General features: G+C 35.6%; 1 protein-coding gene across 5 annotated transcripts in view; it reads left to right on the top strand.

The window, feature by feature from the left end:
- slc4a4a (solute carrier family 4 member 4a) overlaps positions 1-27999 on the top strand; it is a 71020-nt gene that overhangs the window by 28515 nt on the left and 14506 nt on the right. For 2 of the 5 annotated variants that reach the window (XM_079417020.1, XM_079417019.1), the window contains 12 exons: positions 795-955; positions 2853-3032; positions 4744-4839; positions 6096-6172; positions 13620-13777; positions 13924-14011; positions 14680-14834; positions 18832-18945; positions 19619-19793; positions 21194-21327; positions 24278-24549; positions 27306-27376. In XM_079417020.1, coding sequence (XP_079273146.1) covers positions 795-955; positions 2853-3032; positions 4744-4839; positions 6096-6172; positions 13620-13777; positions 13924-14011; positions 14680-14834; positions 18832-18945; positions 19619-19793; positions 21194-21327; positions 24278-24549; positions 27306-27376 — 1681 coding nt within the window. The remainder of the gene's footprint in view (positions 1-794; positions 956-2852; positions 3033-4743; positions 4840-6095; positions 6173-13619; positions 13778-13923; positions 14012-14679; positions 14835-18831; positions 18946-19618; positions 19794-21193; positions 21328-24277; positions 24550-27305; positions 27377-27999) is intronic. The other 3 variants (XM_079417021.1, XM_079417023.1, XM_079417022.1) reach the window with 2 other exon arrangements.

The raw sequence follows: 27999 nt of genomic DNA on the forward strand, positions 1-27999 counted from the left end.
AAAAGTTGCGATTTTCTAAGCTTATATGGCTAGGAACTATAGTCTCATTCCGGTGTAATAATCAAGGAACTTTGCTGCCGTACCATGGGTGCAGCAGGTGCAGTGATATTACGCAGCGCCAATATTTTCCATTGATGTATGGTTTATTAGGATCAGACAGTATTTGGCCGAGATACAACTATCTGAAAATCTGGAATCTGAGGGTGCAAAAAAATCTAAATATTGAGAAAATCACCTTTAAAGTTGTCCAAATGAAGTTCTTAGCAATGCATATTACTAATCAGAAATTAAGTTTTGAGAGATTTACAGTAAGATATTTACAAAATATCTTCATGGAACATAATCTTTACTTAATATCCTAATGATTTTTGGCATAAAAGAAAAATGTATAATTTTGACCCATAAAATGTATTTTTGGCTATTGCTACAAATATACCCCAGCGACTTAAGACTGGTTTTGTGGTCCAGGGTTACATATATACATGGTAATATTTTTTTAAATATATACTGTATGTGTGTGTAATTATATATACCTAATAAATATACACAGTACACATACATATATTATGTAAACACAAGATTTTTCCTTCAAACATTAATACTATTTTTCAGCGGGGACATGATCAAAAGTGAAAATCAAATACATTTTCATTGTTACAAATAACAAGAAATGTTTCTTGAGCACCAAAATCAATAAATCAGTGTTCAACTGAATTGCAGTAGCACTTTTATATAGAACTGTTCACATTCCAACTTCAGAACTGTCAGCTGTCTGTTGTTTTTTTTCTTCAAAGGTGGATAAAGTTTGAAGAGAAAGTGGAAAAAGGTGGGGAGAGGTGGAGTAAACCACATGTGGCCACTCTGTCTCTACATAGTCTCTTTGAGCTTAGGACGTGTATAGAGAAGGGCACCATCATGCTGGACCTAGAGGCCAACACACTGCCAGGGGTCGTTGGTAAGTGTCTCTTCTGCAGCTGTTTTGTCTTATCAATGGATGCTCTACTGCCATAAGCAGTTTTGGTTACACACACAAAGCAATACTTTTTTTTTTCACCGAAATAGTGTTGCTGCTCAACAGAGGGATCTATGTACACAGTGGCCCACGTTTACACTGACTTGAGAGCCAAACAATGACATAAATCATCTTTAACATGATGTTGCAGTCTATATCAACCCTGTTGAGAAAACCAACATGGGCCGGTTAGGTATGTTTTGAAGCATGGCAGCTGTTTTGAGCTGGTCCTTAGTTGGTCATGAGTTGGTTTTAAGCTGTTCCTGAGCCGGTTATAAGCTGGTTATGAGCTGGTCCTGAGCAGGAGCTAGTTGCTTAGGACCAGCTTAAATCAATTTATGGCTAAGAACCTATAACTAAGGACCAGTTTAAACCATCTCAAACCGGCTGCCATGCTTCAAAACATACCTAACCGGCCTATGCTGTTTTTTTCAAAAGGGAAGGTTACAAGTTTTGAAAACAATTATTTTATTTAACTTTTACATAATTCATGTAACTTTCAGATTGACTTATTGATTATTGATTTATGCACAAACTGCTTTTGATGCAAAGGTCAGAAAATATTTGTGTTATTTGTGAGTATTATAAATTTCGTGTTGCTGTGCAATTTGACTGTTTATATGGACAGGATGTCTGTCAAATGGATGAAACAATCTAGTTTAATGCATTGTTCATTTTGCATCAGTCATGTTTTTTTTAGCAGGTTTTAGGAGCCACTTTTTTTTTTCTATCATGGAGCTGCCTTTTCTATAATAGAAGAATGCAGAATGGTTCCATCAGCTTTCAGCTCTGTCAGTGGACAAAGGGAAAAATAAATATCAGATATTATCAGAAGAATAACATTTTATAGCAGATCAGACTCCACTTTTCCAAATGTACTGTAAGGTATGAGAGATGGCACGTGGGATATTGCATGGTCTTGGCCAGCATAGCCCATTTTTATTTGGTTTCCAAATGCTCACATGTCAGGATGTATTCATAGCTCTGTTTAATACAGTCCTCTCTCAACCCTCGCCATAACTCTGGGCTCAGATGCACGGGTGATTACATCCATTCAGGATGGCCATTTCTTTTATACTGTATTCAGGCAGTGCGTGAGGATGATCAGAATGAAAATTTTGTGGCCTCTAAATAACTGTAGTGCACTGGTAGCAAAGTATGTGTTTCTGGTAATTGTTTTGTAAAAGCTTCCTTTTAGGAAGGAGGATTGGTTGAAAAAAATTTGTCATTTACTGCAGCTCTCTGGATTTAAGATGGCGGGTCAGATTGTAACCACTGCCACCAATCAAATGAGATATATTAATTCACATTCTTGAATCCCCTAGCCGTATCTCTTACTCAGAGCATGATGTGTCAAGTCAAATTATCAATTTAAAGCAAATTTAAAGTTTGGCTGAGTTAAGCTCGGTCAACCTCATAGTGTCTTTTGAGATAAAAATGAATTGAAGGATCGGCCATTAAGGGCCAAACCATTCACAAAAAGGGCCCGAGGGCCCGGGCCTCGTGTCTTTGACCCTTTTTTTATAAAAATAGATGCTTACAGGAACCACCAGACAATCTTATGCACAAGCCACTGCCTCATTAGACGTCCACTTCTGAAGACTAAGAATAGAAGGCAATGTGTCGCTTCACTGACACTCACTGAAAGTTGCTTTGGAGAGTTCAATTTCAAGTTCTAGTTAAAAGTTTGATGAACAGTGTTATGTGAAAGGGTTGTAATGAGTTTCTCAAAGTCTAGAGATGCAAAATAACCACGAGGCAGGTCTCTTCTAATGCCAATTTTGCTTTCTCGCTGTCTGCCTCTCTCTGTTTGGCATTCTCTCTTGTCTCTCTCTTACAGAAATGATCACTGACAGTCAGATTGAGAACGGTCTCTTGAAAGCTGACCTGAAAGATAAGGTCATGTACACCTTACTGAGGAAGCATCGCCACCAGACCAAGAAGTCCAATCTTCGCTCCTTAGCTGACATTGGCAAGACGGTCTCCAGCGCAAGTAGGCTGTTTTCCACCCCGGATAATGGTAATATAGGTGCCAGTTTGGTGCAGTTATTTTTTACCCTCCTTTTTCCTTATAAGATATTTTATATATAATTTTTTTTTTTTTTTTTCTTCAGTTTTATGAAGTCTTTTGTGGATTGTTTTTCTCCACACTTTTCAATAATATAATTTGTTAAAATTCTTTTATCTTTTGTGATTTTGTGTTTTGAATTTTCTTGTGTTCTCAAAGATAACCGAAGAATACCAATTTTTTTTTATTTTACGCCTCAAATTTTATTCAGGAGATTTACATCCTTATCTTTGCATTTTTACATATTTAAATGCATTAGTCACACAGATTACAATAATTGTTTTACTAATGTTTTACCAATTTTCTGATTCACTGTTGACTCAGCATAGATTTAGACTTTAATATTTTTCCTTTTAATAGTCTCTGTTTGTTTAAAGACTCCATGAAATCACTTCACAAGCACCTTCTTTGGTGTTGACACCACCGTTGAAAACTTTGGGGGCATTTTTTGTTATTTGTTGGTTATTCACCAAGGACACATTTAATTGATCAAAAGTGACAGTAAAAACATTTATAATATTGTATCTATTTAAAAAAAAATATATTAATTTGAACTTTCTATTCATAAAATAATCCTGAAAAAATGTATCATGGTTTCTGATATTAAGCAGCACAGCTGTTTTCAAAATTTATGATTTATAATAAATGTTTCTTAAGCACCAAATTAGCATATTAGAATGATTTCTGAAGGATCATCTGATGCTGAAGATGAGGCTGTTTCACTGTACTGCTGTATTCTTCCTGTATTTTTGATCAAGTAAATGCAGCCTTCGTGAGAAGATACTTCTTTCAAAAACTTAAAAAATCTTACTGACCCCAAACTTTCGAACAGTAGTGTATTTTCTCTTACAACATGAGGTTTGTGACACATATCAAAGGGATTGTATGTCTTTAAATACCCAGTGTAAGCTTTAATTACACATTCTCATTCCAGAGAGCGTTTGATTGGTCAAAACTCTCTATAGTTCAGGATGAGTCATCAGTATTTGCTTAAGGTTAATTTAGGCCTTTTAAGGAGTACACAAGCATACAGTCATGAGCTAGTAGACATGAAAATAGTTCATGGGGTTTTTAAATAGTAACTTTTCAGTCCTTGATTTTGTTTACTCTGTCCTATATCTGTATGCATATATTTTTCAGTAATGCAAAGATTAGGCTGTTGCATTGCATTGTTGAGAATGTAACCTGAACTGGTGAACTAATAAACTAATCTGAGAACCATGTTTAAAAGACAAGATGAGACAACACTCCAAATAAAGCAATGGTCAAAAGGATCATTCGATTTTTGGCAATTATATTTGCATGCCTTCAGTTAAGATAAATAGTGCATTGATAAAACTTTACACAAAGCCAGCACTTTTCCAGGTTCATTAGATTGAATATACCATGAATCCTGTGATTCATTGACCATTTGACTTTTTGAATGTGACATAAATGTTATTCACTTGAACTTTTGTTTCCTGAAAAAACAAAACAAACTTGCTTGAACTGTGCTTTTCTACATCTAACAAATCCAATCTTTGTGATTTTACACCATTGTCACAGTCTTTTACAAAACTAGCTAAACTTTATGCTCTAAAACCAGACCTCTATCACCTTAATAATCTTTCTTTTCACCCTTCTTACCATCTTTTATCCTTTCTGCTGCACTTGTCACTAAAAGCACGTAATCCACTTGAGACTTCAGTGCCTTGTCTAATGACTCGCACCTCAGAGGAGTTGTTGCGAGCCCCTGGAAGTCCAAGCATGGGATGGCCTAGTAAGTCCAACTTACCAGTTGCCAGTACATGTATATGTGTCCCTTCACCCCACATAGTGTGTAACATACAGTAGCCGTAATAGAATAGCATTGTAGCTTGAAAGGGTCATATCACGACGAACCAAATCTTCTTAGACCATTTAAAGAATTCATTGAATAATTAAATAAGACCTTAGGGACAAATTAAAACATACAAAATGTACATTCTTAAAAATAAGGGTTTCAAAAGGATGCTTTTGCTGCGATGCATTGATAATCTGTTTCTGGTTCCCCAAAGAACTTTTAAGTCAAAAGTTTGCATATTATAAAGAATGTTTTAATAATCTGAAGAACCTTTTTTTCATAATGAACCTTTTGTGCAATGAAAAGGTTACATGGATGTTAAAGATTCTTTATAGAACCATTGATGCCAATAAAGAAACTATTTTTAAGATTGTAAGATATGACCTTTTTATTTGTTGTTGTGACTATCTGTGTCTAGCTAGTCAGTCCTATAGTCATTATGTAATAGATTTTCATATCTAGAATTTCCCATTATGGTGATCTTGACCCTTAATTTAAATTCCAAAGTCTTCTAATAATCACATTGGACTCATTTCTGTGGAACGTTCCACTGGAGATCACAGTGTCATCATGACCATAACCATATTAATGAGCAGCTCTGATCTGATAATGTTGGATATATGAAGGTGGATGTGAAGTGTTTTTTTTCCTTTTGCTTTTTTTAAGTTACTACTTTTTTCTTTTTAAGTGCTTCATAAATGAAGCTTCTTTTTTTTTAAAACCTCCCTCATCTATATTCAGCCTCCTTTTTCTTCTTTTGGCTGCTTTTTTTCTTCTTTTGGCTGCATCAAACTGACATCTTAGTCAATATAAGTCTGTGACATTGGGAATGCTTTGCTTCACTGTTCTCCTGTTATGCTGTTCACAGCATGATGACAATGACTTGGACACTGCAAGGTTAATAGTTAACCTTTCAGTAGGATCCTTTCTTGCCTGGCACATCACCTTTCCTTGTTTAAGTTATTTTACTTTTAAAAGCATGGACTCAAGCAATTCAGCCTGTGGGAAAAATTCAAAAATGACTGTTCTGTGCAGTGTTGTCAGTCCCACTGATTCCCCAACGGTTCATCTGACATTCAGTGCCCTTGCTTATTCTGCATTTGGATTTATTTGTAGACTATTGTTTTAAAGCTTTGTTTAAAATAATGGAACAGTTTCAATTTGTGTCTATTATTTTCATAAATTTTGATTAGGTAGCCCAACCACCACACATCGCAACTTGACATCAAGCAGCCTGAACGATATCTCAGACAAACCAGAGAAAGATCAGGTGAGTCCAGTTTCAAGATTGTTCACGTGTTTGTGTGTGTATTTGGGGCCAGGAAGATAAAAAAAAAAAAAAAACTTTTATGCAGCAAGGTCTGCATTAAATTGATTAAAAGTGCCAGTAAAGACTTTTATAATGTTACAGAAGATTTCAATTTTAAATAAATGTTGTTATTTTGTACTTTCTATTCTTTTTCTATTCATCAAAGAATCCTTAAAAATAGTATGGCTTTCACAGAAATAGTAAACTGTAATATTTTTCAATGGTGATAATAGCATTAAATATTTATTAAACACCAAATCAGCATATTAGAGTGATTTCTGAAGGATCATGTAACACTAAAGCCTGGAGTAATGATGCTGAAAATTAAGCTTTGCTGTCACAGGAATAAATAAAATTTTAACTAGGGCTGTCAAACGTAAAAGAAAACTCATTTTAACCGTACTAATTGTATTAATGCACAATAAACAAAGCGCTCCTTTTCTGTTTGACCCATTGCCTAGGCCGTAGTTGGAGAAATGGAGATGCTGACTGCAAGGGTATTTTCGCAAACGAAAACTGAAACTAAGACTAAAACTATTGGTCAAAAAACATTTAAAAAAACTGAAATAAAATTTAAATTTCTAAATAAATGAAAAACTAAAACTAAACGAAACTAACAACAGTAACTGAAAAACTAACTAAAATAATAATTAGCAAAAAAATCATTGTGTTCGTGATTTAATAAACTCTTGTTCTGTGTCAGAAAATCGGACCTGTGGTTGTTTAGGGAAATAGAGGCTTCATGCACGTGAGCGGAGTCCTAAGAATGCGTTTTAGCTTCAAAAAAAAAAAAAAGACACGGGCTATGACTTGGGAAATAATAATAATGCACACCTTACAGCGCATGAACGTTTAAAAGCGTGCTTGACGTGCGAGAACAACATGAGAGTGAGTTAACAGACACAGAATTAACATTTTTGGATGAGCTGACTCGTCCGCCTCGAGTCCATGATACGAGCACCGCCTTGACTGTATAAAACTCATCCAAAATGAGAGAAGGCGATAGCCGCACTGTGTTTTCAGCGCTTGCCGTGTTGTGTAAAAGGGGCTTTAGAACCGGGATTGATTGCGTTGCTCATCTGGAGCGGCTCGTCAAAGTCAAGTGCAAACATCATTTAAATCACCATATCGCAGTTATTTGTGAGTAGTATGAGGTTTCAAAGCATTTTATATTGTTTCTTCTTGTGTACGTTCATAGAGTGAGAGACGGGACATACAGTAGGTATAGTGTATAGGTGGCGCTGCGCAAAAGATCCAACAAATTAATGCATTGAAAACACAGATGGACAAAAATGAAGTTTACAGAGTTTCAATCACTGCAAAGAACATGCCTGCATCCCAGTGTGCACACTGTCCATGCTAAATTCTATGTGATATTAGTAATTTTTAATACTATATAGGGCAGATAGGGTGGATAGTATGCACATTGGGATGCAGGGCATGTTTCCTCAAAACCAGCACTGGGGGGCCATTGTCCTGCAGAATTTAGCTCCAACCCTGATTAAAAACTCAACTGCCTGATACTGTCTAGTAACTCTGAAAACCTTGATTAGCTTGTTGTTTGTAAACTATTGGCATATTAAACAAGATTACAATATGAATGAACATGAATATGAATTAATAAATTCTATACATAAGTTGCATATTTTTGGTTTGGAACTGTAAAGAATTATTTTATTTTCATTATTAAGAGGTTTGCACGAGTTTACTGTAAACTACGGAGACCCTAAGAGCTCGTGGTGGTGGAAAGATTACGGGGTGGGTGAAAAAAATTTGGGGTGGGAGGAAAAAATATTTTTTTAAATCTTTTGCATTCTCTCGCAAAGATGTTTGCGTTCCCTCGCAAAACTTTTGCGTTCCCTCGCAAAACTTTGCGTTCTCTCGCAAAGTTTTACGAGGGAACGCAAACATCTTTGCGAGAGAATGCAAAAGATTTGAAAAATATTTTTTCCTCCCACCCCAAATTTTTTTCACCCACCCCGTAATCTTTCCACCACCACGAGCTCTTGGGGTGGTGGATATTGTAACATCTTTGCGAGGGAACGCAAACAGTTTTGCGAGGGAACGCAAACAGTTTTGCGAGAGAATGCAAAGTTTTGCGAGGGAACGCAAAAGATTTGAAAAATATTTTTTCCTCCCACCCCAAATTTTTTTTCACCCACCCCAAAATCTTTCCACCACCATGAGCTCTAAGGGGCTCCGTAGTAAATTGCAAACATTCAACTTTGCTAAAAATTAAATGTCTTGGTTTGTTCTACACTGGAAGTGTTCCATTAACTCTGTTAAACTATAATTACTAAAACTGAAACTAAAATATATAAAAATTAAATAGAAATGTTCACAAAATAAAAACTAAACTAAAACGAACAAAACCATTAATGAAACTAACTAAAACTAAACTGAAATTATAGTACATTTGAAAACTATATTAAAATAAAAACTAATTTAAAAATCCAAAACTATAATATCCTTGGCTGACAGTGTTGCCAACTTAGTGACTTTGTCGCTAGATTCAGAGACTTTTTTTCAAAAAAAGCGCCTAGCAACAATACATAACACACAATTGGACAAACCTTATTTAGTTTCTGAGACCTGCTGGCAAGGTTTTGCGTCTACTCTATTCAGTGAGCGGCTGAGAGTAGCAGCGCTTTTAGTCCAGATATTATGTTGCTCCTCTAATTTTACATGCAAATATAGTCGAAATCACAACACCGCTATTGTCTTTATCTTATGTGTGTTTGATATCAGACAACGGCTCGATTATAAATCAGGACTTTTGTGCAGATTAACATCTTGGAAGGGAGAGCTGGTTATTTAGTCTTAATGGGTCGCATTTCAGCCACTATTTCATATTAATCCCGTTGTCTGACAACAGAAACAGTAAAATATAAATATGAAAACAGTTTTATTGAGAATTTGGCTGCATCAAATTACGGTATGTGAGCACAGAGACGCAAACAAATATAATAATAAATGTACATTTTGCATGTTCAGAAGAAGTGAGCTGCCCTGTTGTGCAAATTATGTAAACAGGCTTGTGTAAGTAAATTGCTCAGTGCAAAGAAAGATAAGTAATGGGAACCTGGTATTTCTGTTCTTTTTTCATGTGTCTAATAGACATGAACAAGTTATTTGAAAAACTTCTATGACCTTTGAAACATGTCTAGTCTTCATGCTCTGTTGACTATGGTTTCACTAATAATAAACATACATTTGCATAAAGCATCCATATTTGTCCATGCCAATGTTGATTAGAGTATTAAAAACTTGAAAAGTATTCATTTAAGGTACATTTAGAACAGATAAAAATGTGCGATAAATTTGCGATTAATCATGCGTTAACTCATGACAATCATGCGATTAATCGCGATTAAATATTTTAATCAGTTGACAGCCCTAATTTTAACATATGAAGAGTTTGATTTTCAAAAATCAAGCTTTTTGTTATGTTTTTGTTAGTTTGCAGTTTTTTTGTTATTTTTTTTTAACCTAATCAAAATAACCCAACTGCAGTTTGATTGAGATTTATTGGAATGCACAATGAAAAAACATGATTTTTGAAAATAGTTAAAAACGGAGTTATCGGTTTTTGCTAATGAACTCTTCATATATTAAAATGTTAAATATTTATTTAAATTTTAACAATATTTCTATTTTTATTACAATTAAATGCAGCTTTGTTGGGTTTGAGACCTCTTTCAGAAACATTTAAAAACTTTCCAACCCCAAACTCTGGAATGCAATATAACATGTTATTAATGATCAAATATTAAAAACATGTATACATGTAAAAATCGAAAAGCATCTGCAATTGAATGTAATTTGGACTGCCAAAAATCTGTGCACATCACAGTCAGTGTCACTATGACAAAACTCATGAAGCCAATGTTTTGCTTACAATTTTATTTTGTTAGTCCACTTTATACATTCTACTAACTATAAGTAACTTTGCAACTATATGTCAACTAATTCTCATTAATTTGCAACTATATTTCTACTAACTCTCAGAGTAGACTGTTAGGTTAGGTTTAGGGTTAGTAGAATAATTTGACATATACTTACAAAGTTTCTCAGTCAGTATGTTGTATATTGTAGACCCATCAAAATAAAGTGTTGGAAGATATTAAGCAGAGAGTCAACTAATACTCTAATGACCACTAGTTGACATGTAGTTGCAAAGTTACTTTTCTTACTGTTAGTAGAAAGTATAAAGTGGACTATCGAAATAGTGTTACCAATGTTTTCCTAATGATAAAATAGGACATTGAGGTTAGATGAACAGAACAGAAGCAGTGGAGTGTCTAACACAAGGACATAGCTGGTGTGAAATACAGACTTTCATTCCTAATCGGAAGTTCTTGGGCTTTCATTGACAGAGCACCAAGAGGTCATTAGGGTGGTGTCAATCTGTGACAAACCATAAAAATTAACTCGCTTCTCAGAAGTTCACCTCAGAGGAATTGTAGAATCTTTCTTTTGTACGTGGGAACGAATCCCTTCTTGCTGAATGCAGCATTAAGTGAAATAGCTGACAAATGTTTGACAGTGTTTCTGTGTGTGTGCTGTGTGCTGAATAAACCAGTGTGGATTTGATTGGTGGAAGGCCTCAGCTCTGATAGACTTTGCCCCTTTTGGCAGAGTGGGGGATTGAGAGGCTGCTTGTGTGAGGTGGCCCAGAGACATGGACAGATTGTGATTGTAAACACAGATTGAGGGATGGCTCGGGTTCGTGTCATGCACTATGGCTTGTCACACTTTTTACTTTTTTTGAGGATGTCATTCCTGCTTTCTGAGATTAGACATTCACAGACTCTGGAAATGAATGGTAACCTAAGTAACATGAATGAGTACTAAGTGATTTGGTATGGTGATTTAGACCATTGAGCAATTTTCCCATGTAAAGAATCCTTCTTTATGTAATAAACTGCTGTTGTGAATTTAGCTTAACTTAATTGAACTTAATGAATTGAACTTAATATCCATTTCATGATTCTTAGGATGAAGTCCTGAGGCTTCTTTCTGTAGTGTAGGACAAGAATACCCTGACTTTTTTCTTCTGAAATAGCGCCCACTTAAGGTAGTAGCATGGATTTATTAGTCTTTCAAGCTTTGAAAAAATGATTTATAAAGAGTTATGGGAGGCAAATACAGTATGAAGAAAACAGCAGCACTCAGTTGTAAAGCATTTATTTAAAGATATTTACTGAGATTTTAGGTGACAGTGTTCAATTAACATTAGCTGCAACAGGAAGTCTTCTGTTCCATGGCTTGACTACACAAAATGTAGGCTGTCAGACCTTGTTGATGGCCTGAGGTAATAAATATTTGCCTGCTCTAGTGATGGAAGTAATACAGTATCAGAGATGATGCTAAGCCTGTCCACATCACATACTACCGGACAGCTAGAGATGGGATATTTGATGTTAATGCAAGTTGCTTGGAGTGTGTGATTTATATCAATAGGTCAAATTGACTCTTATAAAATTGGAACACGTAGATTGTAAAAAATGCTTTGTATGGTGTTGTATTAAACATATTGTGCTGCTGAAGTGAATTAACTGATGGAACATAACCATCTGATGACCTTTTTTTGACTCCTAGATAATGAAGCTCAGAGGTAAACATTCATATAAGTCAGAGAAAAACACTATGGGTTGTTTAAGGTGTGTCCTTCTAATACCTTAATCATCCCTTTACGCTCCTCTTGTAATGCTGTCTACAATCTGGCCTCTAGTCAACATCAGTGACATCACTCCCCTCCTATCTATAGCCACCTCTTATTCACTTGCTTTAGTTTCATTTAGTCATGATCATTTTTGTCACTTTATGGTATCTTTTCTTTTTAAATTCCCAGCACGAGTTGATTTCAGTGTTTATAAAGGTTTTCCCCACAAAGTAGGGCTGGTCATATTGGTCAAACAGGAGTTTTTAAAATCACTCAAAAGCACAATGAAATTAGATCATGTGTCTTTTAACTGATTATTTTGAACAAAATGTTCACTCCAGTCAATCAACAACAATAAAAATGTAATTTGACCAAAAAATTAATTTACTGGTGAATCTCTTTACATCGGGGAGTAGAATAGATTTAATGATCAGAGATATGGTAGACTTTCTATTGCAACCAAATCACAAGAAAACAAGGGGAAAAATGAGCATAACTGATTTCAAAACATCTACATGTACAAATAAAATATTTTTCTTAACTAGTGTCTACATATTTCATAAAAGAGGAGTCATCAAGGTTTTTTGAGAAGTCGTAAAAACTTTCCGAATTGACAAATCATATCAAGTTTATATAAGTCATCTTTTCTAGAGCAAGACACAAGATCATCCCATTCATTACATTTATACACTTGTTAATGCATCAGGATATGTGCTTATTTTCTCTCACAACAGTATTTCAATCATAATCAGTGTTAGGATGGTTTTGCAACAGTATAATGGAATAAAAGCAAGACCTTCAAAACAAATGCTCTATGGTGCTAGTGCTGTTGATGAGTGTGAGGTCTGTCCCATCATGTGCTCAGGTGCTCCAGGTTAAATGTTTTCCATTGTCCTTGCGTTTCCAATGTTCTTCCATCAATGTTTAACGAAACTGCTTTCTCTGACTGTTCAATAAGACTTTCAGGAGGGAATGTTATTATGTTCATGTATTGGAAGTATACTGGGGAATTGGTTTATTAATGACTGACATTGTAACCCCATCTTCAAGTTCTCAGCAGAGCTGTCAAATGTGATTTTATAAGCTTTATAATTAACATGTCGATAGACTTCTGTCACGTGAGCTAGTCTTACTGTTAAAAAATAATGAATGTTTACATTATTGCAAGTAATAAGTACTTTATATATGCAACAAGCTTGGGTAATTGTGACACTTTTAGCTGTTAAAATTTGCAATAATGACTTTGGAAGCATAAGTTGGAGTTTCTTAACAATTTATGGTTATGTGAGCAGGGTGTACTAATTATCTTTGGCTTGTAAATTTCCCATTTGGCATGACCTCAAAGTCTGAGCTGGAAAATGCCACTGCCTTTGAAGTTGGCCTTCATTTTATCACTGGTAGGAACAACAACAACCCATATAAATAAAATTAATTGAACAGTTCTTATACTGGTTACCACTGGTTCCTCTGTTTTGAGAGCAAAAGAATGCAGGAGTCACAGTGGACCCTTGCCGAATCCTAGATTTAACAATCCCACATGCAGCCACCAATCTTTGTAATTTCCATTAGTTGGACAGTTGCAGTTGTTAGATCCTTCACATCTTCATGAAAGTCTTGTCAGAGAATGCCAGCTGGGCAGTATGTTTAATGAAGTCATGTGCTGGAGCTTGATTTGTGCACTTTGTTTATCCGGTTCTTCCTCTTTACTGAATTTCATTAAAATCCCATCCTGCTTGTGTTCAGCTGAAGAATAAGTTCATGAAGAAGCTGCCCAGAGATGCTGAAGCTTCCAATATTCTCGTTGGAGAAGTGGACTTCCTGGACAGTCCTTTTGTGGCCTTTGTGAGGCTCCAGCAGGCTGTCATGTTGGGGGCGCTGACTGAAGTGCCTGTGCCCACCAGGTATGACCTGCTTTCATCCCACAAACCCAAGGAGGAAAATATAGTAGTGGTGGAGGACTGATCAGTTCAAAAAGAGGCTTTTATTAAACCAGTAGAAAAGGTGTATGTTTTAATTTAGGTTTAATAAAATTTGTTATCTTCCCCAGGTTTCTATTCATTCTTCTTGGACCCAAAGGCAAAGCCAAGTCATACCATGAAATTGGTAGAGCCATTGCTACTCTGATGTCCGATGAGGTACGTACAGATGAAACTTAGAACATTTAGTGTCCTATTTTGCTTAATTTTGTTTATTTGTTTTTGCTCATGCAACAGCAGAAAATGGTTTAAGAGTGCTAAATACTGTTGCTTTTTTTTTTTTTTTTTTTTTTTAATTAAATGAACACTGGTTCTGTTACAGATTACAGTAATGTCATTTATGTACTATTAAACTACTAATTTACTAATATTTTGTATTATATATTTTTTTATTTAATTTATTGTAGCTTAATTTTTGTAGTAATTGTTTATGCTTTTTATTATTTTATTAGTCTTTTTTATTTTGAGTTGGCTTTCGTTTTTTGTTATGATTATTATTTTAGTTTTAGCTATTTTAATTTCTAAAAGTTTTAATTATCCTGTATTATCGCCATAATAGAAATGGTGCTTGTCTTCAGTTAAATCCTAAAAGCAGTATTCAAGCTGCTCCTCTATGAATAGACCAATTCAAACAGGTCAATTCAATAGTCAGACCTGTCAATCCCAAACATTAAATGTTTGAACCCACCATTTATGTTTTGATGCTGAGTAGCTGTGCCTGAAATGTTCTGTTATAATATATAGCAAAAAAGAAAAGAAAAAAGGTTTGTGCTTGAATTAGTCATGTGTGGGGAGAGTTGGCCAGTAATCAAAGTTCTCTTATCAAGGTCTTCCATGAAATTGCGTACAAAGCCAAGGACAGACAAGATCTCCTTGCTGGCATTGACGAGTTCTTGGATGAGGTCATTGTCCTCCCTCCTGGAGAATGGGACCCTGCCATCAGGATAGAGCCTCCAAAATCCCTGCCTTCCTCAGATAAAAGGTAATTGATGTAGGAAGCCCATTCCAGCCTCTCACAGTTTCTTTTGCTGAAGCCCCACCAATATTTCACGTCAAAGTCTATCAATGTTCCATTGTTTTGAAATGACTCAATCAATGGTGAAATAGCATTTCTGAGGCTGTCCCTTTATGTGTCAGTTGTATAGTTTCCCAGTTTTTGAAGGGTTAAAGTAATTTTGTTGCTTTATTGTTACAAATGACAAGTAGAAACTCAGTAAAATGGGCGTGTCTTTTTAAAAATATATTAGTAGCCAAACCCTTTAAGCCATATACAGTGTGTTACATAATGTATTTCACACACGGTCAGGAAGTAGTTTCAAAGGCCAGTTGGCCAGGCCATCCATTCATTCATTCATTCAGTGTAGAGGAGCAAAGCTGCGGTTAATTAGATTAATTACGTCACTTCTCTTTGGCTTGAGGTGAAGTGACAGCAGGCTGTCTCCTCATCCTGCCAACTCAATCTGTACCTGCCCACATTACCCATAAAGTAGAGCTGTGTGCCTGCAACAGTCAGTCATGCCAGCATAACTGTATACACAACACACTGCACACAATAGAACGCATACATTCTTTCATAGCTTGTTGAATGTAAATATCTATCTATCTATCTATCTATCTATCTATCTATCTATCTATCTATCTATCTATCTATCTATCTATCTATCTATCTATCTATCTATCTATCTATCTATCTATCTATCTATCTATCTATCTATCTATCTATCTATCTATCTATCTATCTATCTAACAGTTCTGTCATCAATTGTTTTATCCTTGGTTAGTTCTTTTATCTGTTGCTCTGTTCTTGTATTGTTTTCTCTATTGTTTTATAATTTTCAGTTGCCAACCGGTAAAGATGATCGTCTCTATCATGGTTACACACTCACATGATGTTGCTGTGCTTTGTGGTCAGGAAAGCTTATTGGTTGCACATGTTTTTAAACCTTGCAGTTTAAAAACAATTGATTTTAAGAAATAAAAAAAACACGTGTAACAATATATTGGATCCGGGCAGCTTTTAAAGTGACAGCTAAATCACTTTTGGAACTGTGATAAGTAGTATTATATATTTAATTTACTCAGTGAAGAATATGGATTGTTTTTGTACATTTTTATTACTTTTTACAGTGTTTGTAGCATTCCTAATTTATTTGTTCAACTGTAGTTTTTTTTGTCCTGTTGCTTGTAATTAGTTTCTTATTCTTATTTAATCGCTGACTTGTCTTCAGTAAACTTTTTTTTAAATTTAGGCTATTTTTCGTTTTTTTTGTGGTACTGACACTGGTGAGAAGAATTCAGAAATTTCTATGGTATCATAAATTGGTATCATAAAGACCATATTTAAATAAAAATAACTGTTGTGAGATATATCATTACCGTGAAATAAAATTTCTCATAAACGTGATAAGATTTTGTTCATATTGCCCACCCCTAATTATCTATCTATCTATCTATCTATCTATCTATCTATCTATCTATCTATCTATCTATCTATCTATCTATCTATCTATCTATCTATCTATCTATCTGTCTGTCTGTCTGTCTGTCTGTCTGTCTGTCTGTCTGTCTGTCTGTCTGTCTGTCTGTCTGTCTGTCTGTCTGTCTGTCTGTGTGTCTGTCTATCTTATAATTTGATCAATTAACGATTTTATCTATCGGTAAGTCGTTCTGTATCTCTGTCTGTCTTTTTATCTGGTATTTTATCATTTGATCTATTGTTTGATAATTTTATCAGATTATGTATCATCATATAGTTATATCTACCATTCCTTCCTTGTTTTTTAAATGATTATGTCATATGGATAATTAAATGAGTAACATATTTAAATATCATGACATATACCAGGGCTCTAGACTCATTCTTACCACTGGTCACACTTTTGCGACTAACTTTCTCACTTACGAGCACATAATTTGGTTGCATTTATTTATTTAAATTTTTTTTTTGATACAACATTTGATTAATCAATGGATGCTGATGAACTTTTATCATAGTTTATAGTTATATGGTAACAAAAGTGTTCAACATTCAACCATTTCTTTTTCATCTGTATTATTTGTGATTTCAATTTTGTGAACAGGAACATAGGCTGCAATGGCAAACTGTCTTACATAACATTTATTAACAAAAACTAATAAGATGAGGCATGGCATAGGACACATCACATGCTGTATTATATACGACTAATAAATTACAGAATGTTTAGCAAACACTGAGGAATCAAATAATAATAATAATATTAAAAAAGTAAGGAAAGCCTCCATAGCGTAACGTGAGGTAAACGGCAAAGATAAAAAAAGAAAATTAAAACTAAACTGGCTGTTGCTGACAGGACTTGCATGTTTTTTTTCTACAAGAATACCAACATGTTCACTTCCTCTGGTTTAAGAAGCGGTCTTTTACTTTAGTTTGAAAACCAAATCCTCCGTGCGCATCATCGCGCCCGTGCTGACGCAGCGAGTATAAACCAGGCTCTACCCACGAAATGCTCGCGCTGAAAGCGCCTCTCTTCTTGTGATCAGTGAAATCTGACTCCTGCTATAATGTGCAGTGGCTCTGCAGCTTGTGCTGTATGAAGCAGACGCTTTGGAGCAGCGCAGACCATGCACTCGCACAAGTGCGACCACGTCAAATTTTTACTCGCACATTCTCAAAAAATGGTCGCAGTACCGGGTTGGACCCCCTTTTGCCTTCAGAACTGCCTTAATTCTTCGTGGCATAGATTCAACAAGGTGTTGGGAACATTCCTCAGAGATTTTGGTCCATATTGACATGATAGCATCACGCAGTTGCTGCACATGTCGGCTGCACATCCGTGATGCGAATCTCCCGTTCCACCACATCAAAAAGGTGCTCTATTGGATTGAGATCTGGTGACTGTGGAGGCCATTTGAGTAAAGTGAACTCATTGTCATGTTCAAGAAACCAGTCTGAGATGGTCAGCAACAATACTCAGGCAGGCTGTGGCGTTTAAACGATGCTCAATTGGTACTAAGGGGCCCAAAGTGTGCCAAGAAAATGGTAGGATGGATCCATGCTTTCATGTTCTTTATGCCAAATTCTGAACCTGCCATCTGAATGTCGCAACAGAAATCGAGACTCATCAGACCAGGCAACGTTTTTCCAATCTATCTGAGCCTGTATGAATTGTAGCCTCCGTTTCCTGTTCTTAGCTGACAGGAGCGGCACCCGGTGTGGTCTTCTGCTGCTGTAGCCCATCTGCTTCAGGGTTCGACGTGTTGTGCGTTCAGAGATGGTATTCTGCATACCTTGGTTGTAACGAGTGGTTATTTGAGTTACTGTTGCCTTTCTATCATCTCTAACCAGTCTGCCCATTCTCCTCTGACCTCTGACATCAACAAGGCATTTTCGTCCACACAACTGCTGCTCACTGGATATTTTCTCTTTTTCGGACCATTCTCTGTAAACCCTGGAGATGGTTGTGCGTGAAAATCTCAGTAGATCAGCAGTTTTTGAAATACTCAGACCAGCCCGTCTGGCACCAACAAACATTCCACGTTCAAAGTCACTTAAATCCCCTTTCTTCCCCATTCTGATGCTCGGTTTGAACTTCAGCAAGTCGTTTTCACCACATCTAGATGCCTAAATGCTTTGAGTTGCTGCCATGTGATTGGCTGATTAGCAAATTTGTGTTACCAAGCAATTGAACAGGTGTACCCAATAAAGTGGCTGGTGAGTGTAGATTGTAATTTTAGGAACTAAAGAATAAAATGGCATTACCATGTCTATCTTGTATTTGATTTCATATTGCATAAGACATTTGTGTAAGGTACCACCGGTGTATGAGCTTGCTTTAAAAAAAAAAATTATTTCAGGCTGGGGACTTTAAAATGACTGAAGAAAAGTCCACTGAGTGCGTCTTTTGTCATCTTTCTTTCCTCCTCTATAACAGTTATTTTTGAGCATTAATAACATTAAGTGTGGTGTTAAACAATCTCTGTGTGTTTATGTTGTCCAGAAAGAACATGTATGCTGGAGGGGATAGCGCACAGATGAATGGAGATACGCCTCACAGCAGTGGACATGGTGGTGGGGGGCACGCAGTAGGCGAGGAGCTGAAGAAGACGGGGAAGTGAGTTAATGTTTGTAAAAGTTCCTCTGAAGGGACAGATCATGCCAAACCTCTGAACACCATGGTTTAGTTCAGATAAAGGTCTGTTTGACTCTTTAAAATGACTAGAATGATCCTAATATTAGAAAAACACTGAAGTCAGCATGTGCTCCATTTACGGAGTACAGACTGTTATCATTAGATTTGATTTTATCTAGTACAGTAAAAGTTTGTCCCAATTTTGGTTTTAGAAACATCTATGCACTGTTAGTATTTTGTGTTAAATAGTTTTTTATCCCAGTTAACATTTAATAATAGCAATAAACATACAACTATTTAAAGTATTTGATATTTTTAAATAACTTGTTAAACGTAGAACTGATATATCTAAATAATAGTTCATAAAATTTAAAATGACTTTCAAATTGTTTGTTTGGTTTACCCCTCTTTTGCCTAGAAATAATAAAAAGTATTATTTCATGTTCAGTTTTTCAAAGTCCTGCAATTTTTGTAATTGTTGCATGGTTTATTATTAGTTTTAAATTAAATCCCAGACTTTCACTCAGATTTTTGAATCCCACTGTACAGAGAGAAAATATGTTTCGTGAATAGAGGACGGCAGATTTAAGATGTTGAAATGTAATGAAATTCATTGAAAATCACTATAACAATTATATCATGTTTTGTTTTTCAGGTTTTGTGGAGGCCTTATTCTTGATATCAAAAGAAAAGCCCCCTTTTTCTTCAGCGATTTCTACGATGCACTACACATCCAGTCTTTGTCTGCCATTCTTTTCATCTACCTGGGAACGGTAACCAATGCCATCACGTTTGGAGGATTGCTGGGCGATGCCACAGAGAACATGCAGGTGAAGATACAGTTGCGAACCATGAGAAACTGCATGAGTTTACGTATATGACGTGCTCTTTCTTAATAAGAATCAGTCCAGCCTTGGCAGGGATTATAGTGTAATTCAATCTCGGTCAATCTTTAACTGACACAAACTGGGAGCAGCTTCTTCTCTGACCTCCTTTTGAAATGTTACCTCTAGTTCAAAGGTCATGTTAGTAAGTTAAAGTCTCTCAGTTCATATGTTTAGCTGTTTTAAAGATGAATGCTAGCTAAGGTCTGCTTCACACATCATTGACTAGTCAATGTTTCAGCTCAGGAAAGCCCTTCAGTATTTGTCAGCTAGTAGCAGAGGGTCTTCTATTAGTATTCTTTATTAAGGATTTATGTGTACATTATAACGTTAATCGAAAACATTAAATGAGGGAATTAATTAAGATGAGGTCTTTAGTGACTGTTCTGAGTAGTACAGAGACTCTCCTTATTGATTCCTTTTACATCTAATTGGATGTCAGGACCATTTTAGCCACTAACTATTGTTTGTTATTTTACTCAACAAAAAGACGTAAACCCTCAATGAAGGTGTACCGGGTAGCATAATATGATATTTAACTTTAGTCATAGTGTTTGATGAAGGTCAAAAGACAGATGAAGTGTTAAATAGTATACCACGATCACAGACATTCCCACCTGGACTGAAGTAGATTTCACAGAGGGTGCCTGAGTTAGCCATAAAAAAGATCATTTTAACTAAGATTGTCTAAGAAAAACATACGTGATTGATTCAGACAGCAAAGCACAACTGTAACATGAAGTCACCTCTGTTCAATGGTAGTTCAACAACAGGTCTCATTAGCACTACTTCAGATGGAAATAGTTTTCCAAACAATATTTGTATTTCAGTTATTAACAGAGGACGCCTGTGATTTCATGTATCGATTTGGACAGGGCTAGTTAACATGAGAGTGGGAGTCTATGGTCTGGATATATGGGCATTATGAAAGGCCATGTGCAACACTAAATTTATGGGTAAAAATAATCAATTTATTGAACTCAGGTAGATGATACAGTGTGCTTGATCAATAATAAATCCATTGAAAGTTTGGAGTAACCTTATGTACATTATTAGTTATGTACATGAAGTAATTAATTAAGCTTAGATTCAGAGGTATTTCTGAGAGTGAGGACTTTAGATGATGTTTCTCAGAGTAGCTTTAAACTAAAAAACTTTTGTTGTGTGAGAGAGAACAGTTTCGCATGGGATAAAATCACAAAGGATGTCTGTGAACACGGGAAACTAATCCTGTATGTGAACAGGACTTTAAACACACTTTAACAGACTTTCTTTCCACAGAGTGTGAGCCTCAGTTGGGTTTTCTCATTATTCTTTGACTCTTCTTGATGTTGTGTTGTGTGAAGGGTGTGCTGGAGAGCTTTTTGGGTACAGCAGTGACTGGAGCAGTCTTCTGTCTCCTGGCTGGGCAGCCTCTGACAATCCTCAGCAGTACGGGACCAGTGCTGGTGTTTGAAAGGCTACTCTTCAACTTCAGCAGGTGCTTCATCATCTCTAGGGCTACAACTAACAATTATTTTGATAATCGATTAGTTGGCCAATTATGTTTTTTCGATTAATCGGATTAAAAAAAAAAACTCCTTTTTCTTTTATTGACAATTTTTTTTCAGAATCTGTCAAAAAAAATGGTTTACATCTAAAAATGTTATTGTCATTTATTGGGCAAATAACAAACTGAAACAACTAAATAGTATTTATTCAGATATCAAAAATGGCCTCCTATGCCTTTCATAACAGCATCCTTGCTGGCATTTATGTACCTTTTGACTGTAATTGGGTATCTGAAGAAAAAACACTAACGCTTGACTTTCATAGATAACAGCAATAATTATATTATCGTATTAGAAAAGCCTACTACTGTTACTAAAGAGCTTATGCATATTGGAGGACTAACCAATGCAGAAAGCCTGCATTTTTTTTTTTTTATTTTTTTTTTTATTAATATTTTGCAAGTAACATTTAGTTTGAAAACATACTTTAAGGTACAAAGATATTTGGATTTTAACAATGTGTAAGAACAAGCAACCTATTGCGAGGGATTGAAATGATCAAACAAACATAAGATATATAAACCAACAAGATAAAATAAATGAAGACAAAGAACAATAACAAATATATAAAATCTAAATAATGAAATACATAGATAATAATAGCAAATAAAAAAAAATAATAATAATAAAAAAAGCAACAACAATTTGTTTACTTTTCGACTCAAGTAGGGAGTAAGAAACCTCATCTAAACAATGTATCTCTGTTCACAGACGATATGTTTTAACTGCTTTTTTGTTTCTTTTTAAATTGCACAGTGAATCAGCAAAACTTTTTAATTCAGAGCAAAATACTATAAAATTTGGTTTGGAGGCTGTAACTTTACACTTGTGAATATGACCTTTTCCAAGCAAGCACAGGATTTGAACAGCATTATTTAAGAGAGCAGAGCCAGTATTACACAACAGAAACAGGACCATTTCTTCTGTAATATCAATGAGGTTATCAAAGGATGTAAAGATCAAAATTGAAATCTCAGTCCAAAATGGTACTGTGAAGGGACATCTAAAAAACAAATGAAGCATTGTTTCATTTTCAGATCCACAAAAAGAACATTCTGGGTGAATATCCATAAACTTAGATAAAAATAACTTACAGGGGTAAAAATTGTGCAGGATTTTAAGATGAATTTCTTTAACCTTGTTTGGTATCACAAAATTATTACGAACAGACCATATGTTACACAAAGATAAAGGATACATCCGTTTCCATGAAAAGAGCGCTTTAGGGGCAAAACTGCTTATAGAGAGTAATGTTCTTCTGATATGAATATTATTGCACTTTTTATCCAACAAATCAATACCACCTACCATTAAACGGGGAATGTCTTCCTTTACAGAAGAGTACTGTAAAGATGTTTTAATAAGATGGTATAAGCTGTAGAAGTTTAGGCGAAATGCCATTAATTATTCTCAAAAATTCTATGAGTAATATCAATACTGTTATCCTTGCAGAAGTTTTCATAACTAATCATAGTCCCATCAATGTCTATGAATTTTGAAATAAATATTATATTCTTTTCTACACAGTCTTTATTAAATATCGTCCTGTTTTTATACAGAATATATTGATTATTCCACACAATACATTTGTGAGGTGAAAAATTATGCTTAAAAGCCAGTTTCCAAGAATCCAGTGCTTGCTTGTGAAAATCTGATAGCTTGACTGGTAACTTATTACATTTAAAATTACAACCAAGCAAAAACTTTAAACCACCACAACGGTTAAATAATAAGTTTGGAATGAAAAACCAGGGAGCATTTCCTCCAAGCATACATTGTTTGACCCAGTTGATTTTAAACACTTGGTTAAGAGTTGTGAAATCAATAGCATTAAAGCCTCCTTCAGCGTGGTCCCTAATCATTGTTTCCCTAATCATTGTCTTGTTTTTCCAAATAAATTTGAACAAAAGAGTCAATTAACGTTGCTGTCTTTTTGTCCACAGATAACGATAGATGTAGTAAACCATTCTTGAAATTCCTTCCGCTTTTGAGAGCTATCCTTCCTTGTATAGTTAAGTCCCTTTGAAGACATCTGTTAAAAATGGTCTTTGTTTTCTGTAGCTTAAGGGTAAAGTTTTCATCCAGTCTCTCCTTTGATTTTTTTTAATTGTTATTCCGAGATATTTCACTGACTGCTTGACCTTAATTCCATTGATCGGGGTTTGGTTCGAGTCATGAACAGTAAGTATTTTACTCTTGTCGGTGTTGATTAGGTGGCCAGAAGCTTTTGAAAAAAGATCTCCAGTCCTTTCAAAACATTCAGAACCTGGTTTTCATCTTTAAGAAAAAAACATGTCATCTAGCGACCGGCTGAAGTTGCACATGCACTGTGGGCAGACCCGACTAATCGATAATGATAATCGTTGTCGATGATTTTCGTTATCGATAATAATCAATTTTATCGATTAGTTGTTGCAGCCCTAATCATCTCTGTTCAGAATGTGACATCACAAGCCAACTACTGCATATACTCACCATCTAGCAGTAAACCTAATCTAAGGTTAAGCAGCACAACTGTTTTCATCATTGATAAGAAGAAATGTTTGAGCACCAAACCAGCATATCGGAATGATTTCTGAAGGATCGTGTGACCAAGATGACTGTATTAATTCAGCTTTGCCATCACAGGAATAAATTACATTTTAAAATATATTCAAATAGAAAACAGTTATTTAAATGTTAATAATTTTTCACAATATTACTGTTTTTACTTTGTTTTTGAAAGTCTCTTAGGCTCACCAAGGCTACATTTTATTTGATCAAAAATTAAGGATAACTTACCATCCCCAAACCTTTGAATGGTGGTTTAGTTTTAATTTCTGGATGATTTGAAAGTTGGAGGGACTTGAGTTCATTTCCTGTCCATACTATCCTCCACAGAGAGCATGACTTTGACTACCTAGAGTTCCGTCTTTGGATCGGCCTGTGGTCGGCCTTCTTCTGTCTAGTCCTTGTGGCCACTGACGCCAGTTTCCTGGTGCAGTATTTCACCCGATTTACAGAGGAGGGCTTCTCTTCGCTCATCAGCTTCATCTTCATCTATGACTCCTTCAAGAAGATGCTGAAGTTGGCTCATTATTACCCCATCAACTCAGACTATAAAACCGATTATGTCACGCTGTATGACTGCATGTGTATGGCGCCCACTGATGGTAAGACCTGGTAAATCTTTCTCTGACGTTTCCTTGTTTTGATGTTGAGATGCTAATTGTGCTTAGTAAACCTTCATCCATTTGCAAGTTTGTAAACTTACCTGAATTTTTACTTTCATTTTAAATTACGAACTGCCTTCTTAAGTCTCTGACCAGATGCAAGAAACGATGTGTGCTGACCAAACAGGAAAAAAAGATTACTGATGCATATGTAACATTATTTTGCTCAGTGAAGCTGATATGATGTAGCGCAGAGTGACCTTTTTTCACCTTGGTTGGGATCCAAAATGTTCTGCTTTGAGCTCACGTGCAGTTTCCAAATTTTCATTCCTCTTCTTGACTACCAGGTCATTTGAAAGAAAATGGGCCTGAGTTTAAATTGATGATAAATTGAAATTGCTTTATTCACACCGATACACAAACAGTGGAAGCACAATAGTGTGATAGGAATGGATGTTTAGGTTGTTTATAGAATTGAAGCTTGTATAGCTACCGTTAGAAGGTGTCCAAGTCGACATCTGGCCAATGGTTTATAAATATGACCAGCATATATATTTAATTGTCCTATGTTTTGTAATGTTACTGGTCTTCAAATGATAGTTCAGACCCAGAAGATTGTTTTTGTCCTCGTATCCAAAACTCAGTACAGTGCCTGTAGCAATGAGTAAGTGCATGATGATTCAGTTCTGTTGTCATTTTACAGCATACAGTAGGATAGTGCACCATATGGTTTGCAGCTGCAATGATCAAGAACATCATAACAGGCGTCTGATGCAAGTGCAAGTCAAGGGTCAAGTCTTTAGTCCCAAATCACTTTTACAGTAGTTTTCTATACACATGACTTTTCTCTAATTCAGCATCTCAGAAATAAAGTATAAGTCAAGTATCAGACTTGGCATGTTTTAATTAATGGAGTGTCAAGACTCAAATCAATTGTTTACAAGCCAAGTCATACTGAATATTTTTACATGTTATATTATTTAAAAAAAGATGCCTCAGACTTCATATTATGACAGTTGCAGTGTCCGGAGAAATTTTGCTTGCTCAAAGTCTATTATGACCAAAGGGTGACTGAAGGGTAACTTTTTCCATCTCTGACACTATAAACTGTAGACCGCAAGAACAGGAGTGGATACAGTCTGCAGTCATCGGTTTTGTTTTTTAATGCTGGTTTTATATTCGTGTGAAATAATGTGTTAGTCAATTATCACACTACTAAACCATTTCTCCACTGGGGCCGTTTGATATTCAGACCACTGAACAATTACAAAACTTTGTTTTTGAGGTTTTGAAGTAATAAGTAAATCCCTTCTTTGTATCTGTGTAATGTTTTGTGGCTGAGTTAGCAAAGATTTTGACATTCACTTCATCTGTTTATTGTGCTAGTGGCGGTGTGTGTGGTGTCCTCAGTAGGAATGAAGGAGCAATCTAGGGGACGGATGTGGACGTGATGTGGTTTGGGGTTAATCTCCTCCATGCGTGTGGTGAATTAAGTCCAAACGGAGAGGAGCTGGCGGGTGGGGCGCTCATGCACTCACGCTGCTTTCCTTTAAACCGCCGTTTGCTCCTCTTCACCCTCCCTCGTCTTCTCTCCAATTCGATACTGCAGAGGGTAGCAACAGCTGTGTGGAAATAGTTCCAGTTAGAGGAACCCAGCAAAGAGACTCTTTAAAGATTAATGCTGTGGAGAAGTGGTGAACATTTTACTGCGGTCATTGCAGGCTGGTTGGCACGTACGTCATGCATGACTCACCCGCAACCGTGATGCAATGTTTGGGCTTGTGTGAGCACCTGCTTGTGAAATCTATCATGTTTTTGAGAGTTTAGGGGTAAAAAATAAATAAATTGTGACATCATCCGAGTCTTGAGTCAAGTGTGTTAAAAGGATAGTTCACCCAAAAATGAAAATTCTGTCATTAATTACTCACCCTTATGTTGTTACAAACCCGTAAGAGATTCGTTCATCTTCAGAACACAAATTAAGATATTTTTGATGAAATATGTGAGCTTTCTGACCCTCCATAAAGAGCAACAGTCCTACCACAGTCAAGGCACAGAAACGTAGCAAGGACATTGTTAAAATTACCGGTGACATCAGTGGTTCAACCATAATTTTATGAAGCTACAAGAATACTTTGTGTGCAAAAAAACTAAAATAATGATTTTATTAAACAATTCTTCTCTTGCGAGTAACCGTCTTCTGCCATTTTTATGGAGAGTGGTCAATATTTTTGTGTTGTTTTTTGCTACGAGTAGTCTCGAAACGTCATAAAAGTATGGTTGAACCGCTGATGTCACACGGACTATTTTAATGATGTCCTTACTATGTTTCTATGCCTTGGCCGTGGTAGGACCCTTGCTGTCTGGAGGGTCAGAAAGCTCTCAGATTTCATCAATAATATCTTAATTTGTGTTCAGAAGATGGTTGAAGGTCTTATAGGTTTGCAACGACATAAGGATGAGTAATTAATTACATAATTTTTATTTTTGGGTGAACTAACTCTAGTACAAATGTTAGTTAAATTTTACAGATAAAATGGGAAAATGGGTCCAAAAAATGAGTGAAAAACCTTTTTATTTTGCATTTTATCTTTTATTTTTATTTGCATTATTTATTTTACATTAGTATTTTGAAAAATTCTGAAACATTATAAAATATTGTTTATTTGGTTTAAATAAGATTTACATGTTTGAAACCCACTGTGTTTTTGGTTCTTTCTAAAGGCCACTTCAGACCTTTTACCTTTGTTTTTCAGCCAATTCTTCAGATGTGTACACTGATCCACTTGATTCAACATTTGCCTGGACTGTAAATTACAGTGATACAGTAAGTGTTTCAAAACATCACTGAAATATATGTATAGGCTGTAATACACTATTTGAGAAACACGCGCCTCATTTCTAGGAGAAACAGGACAAAAAAAAAATAAATCTGTGTAATAAATTCAGCTAAAAATATAAGTAAGAAGACTGGAAGAATCATAGTCTGAAAAATCTAAAAAAAACAAAAAAAGTCTATGCCCATTAAACACTACATGATTTTCTGTGAAATCTGTCAACTGCTCAAAATCTGTAGACTGGCACTGACTTTTGGCAACTTTTATCAACAGCTCCAAAAAAAATCTGGACGAGGTCACCAAATACATTAGAGAAAACTTCCTTGTCCTGGTTATGTTCAGAAAATACATGGTGCTTTGTAATCCTTAAATTGTTGGCTGTTTTCATAAAAGGTTTTCTCCAGACCTGCCTGACATTTTGTCCTGTTCTAAAGCCAAACTAAGCTCCCAGCTGCAAATAATAGAGCAAATAATAATCTCAATGGTTTCATTCAGGTGTAGTCCTCAGTTTGAGATCAATGAAACATAATACCCAAATCCTTGCCAATATCTTTGTGACTGAATGAGCCATAGCTCATGTTTCGCACCTTTTGTGCAAACTTGAACAGTAACA

Source organism: Barbus barbus, assembly GCF_936440315.1.
Source record: "Barbus barbus genome assembly, chromosome: 5".
NCBI classification, from domain to species: Eukaryota; Metazoa; Chordata; class Actinopteri; order Cypriniformes; family Cyprinidae; genus Barbus; species Barbus barbus.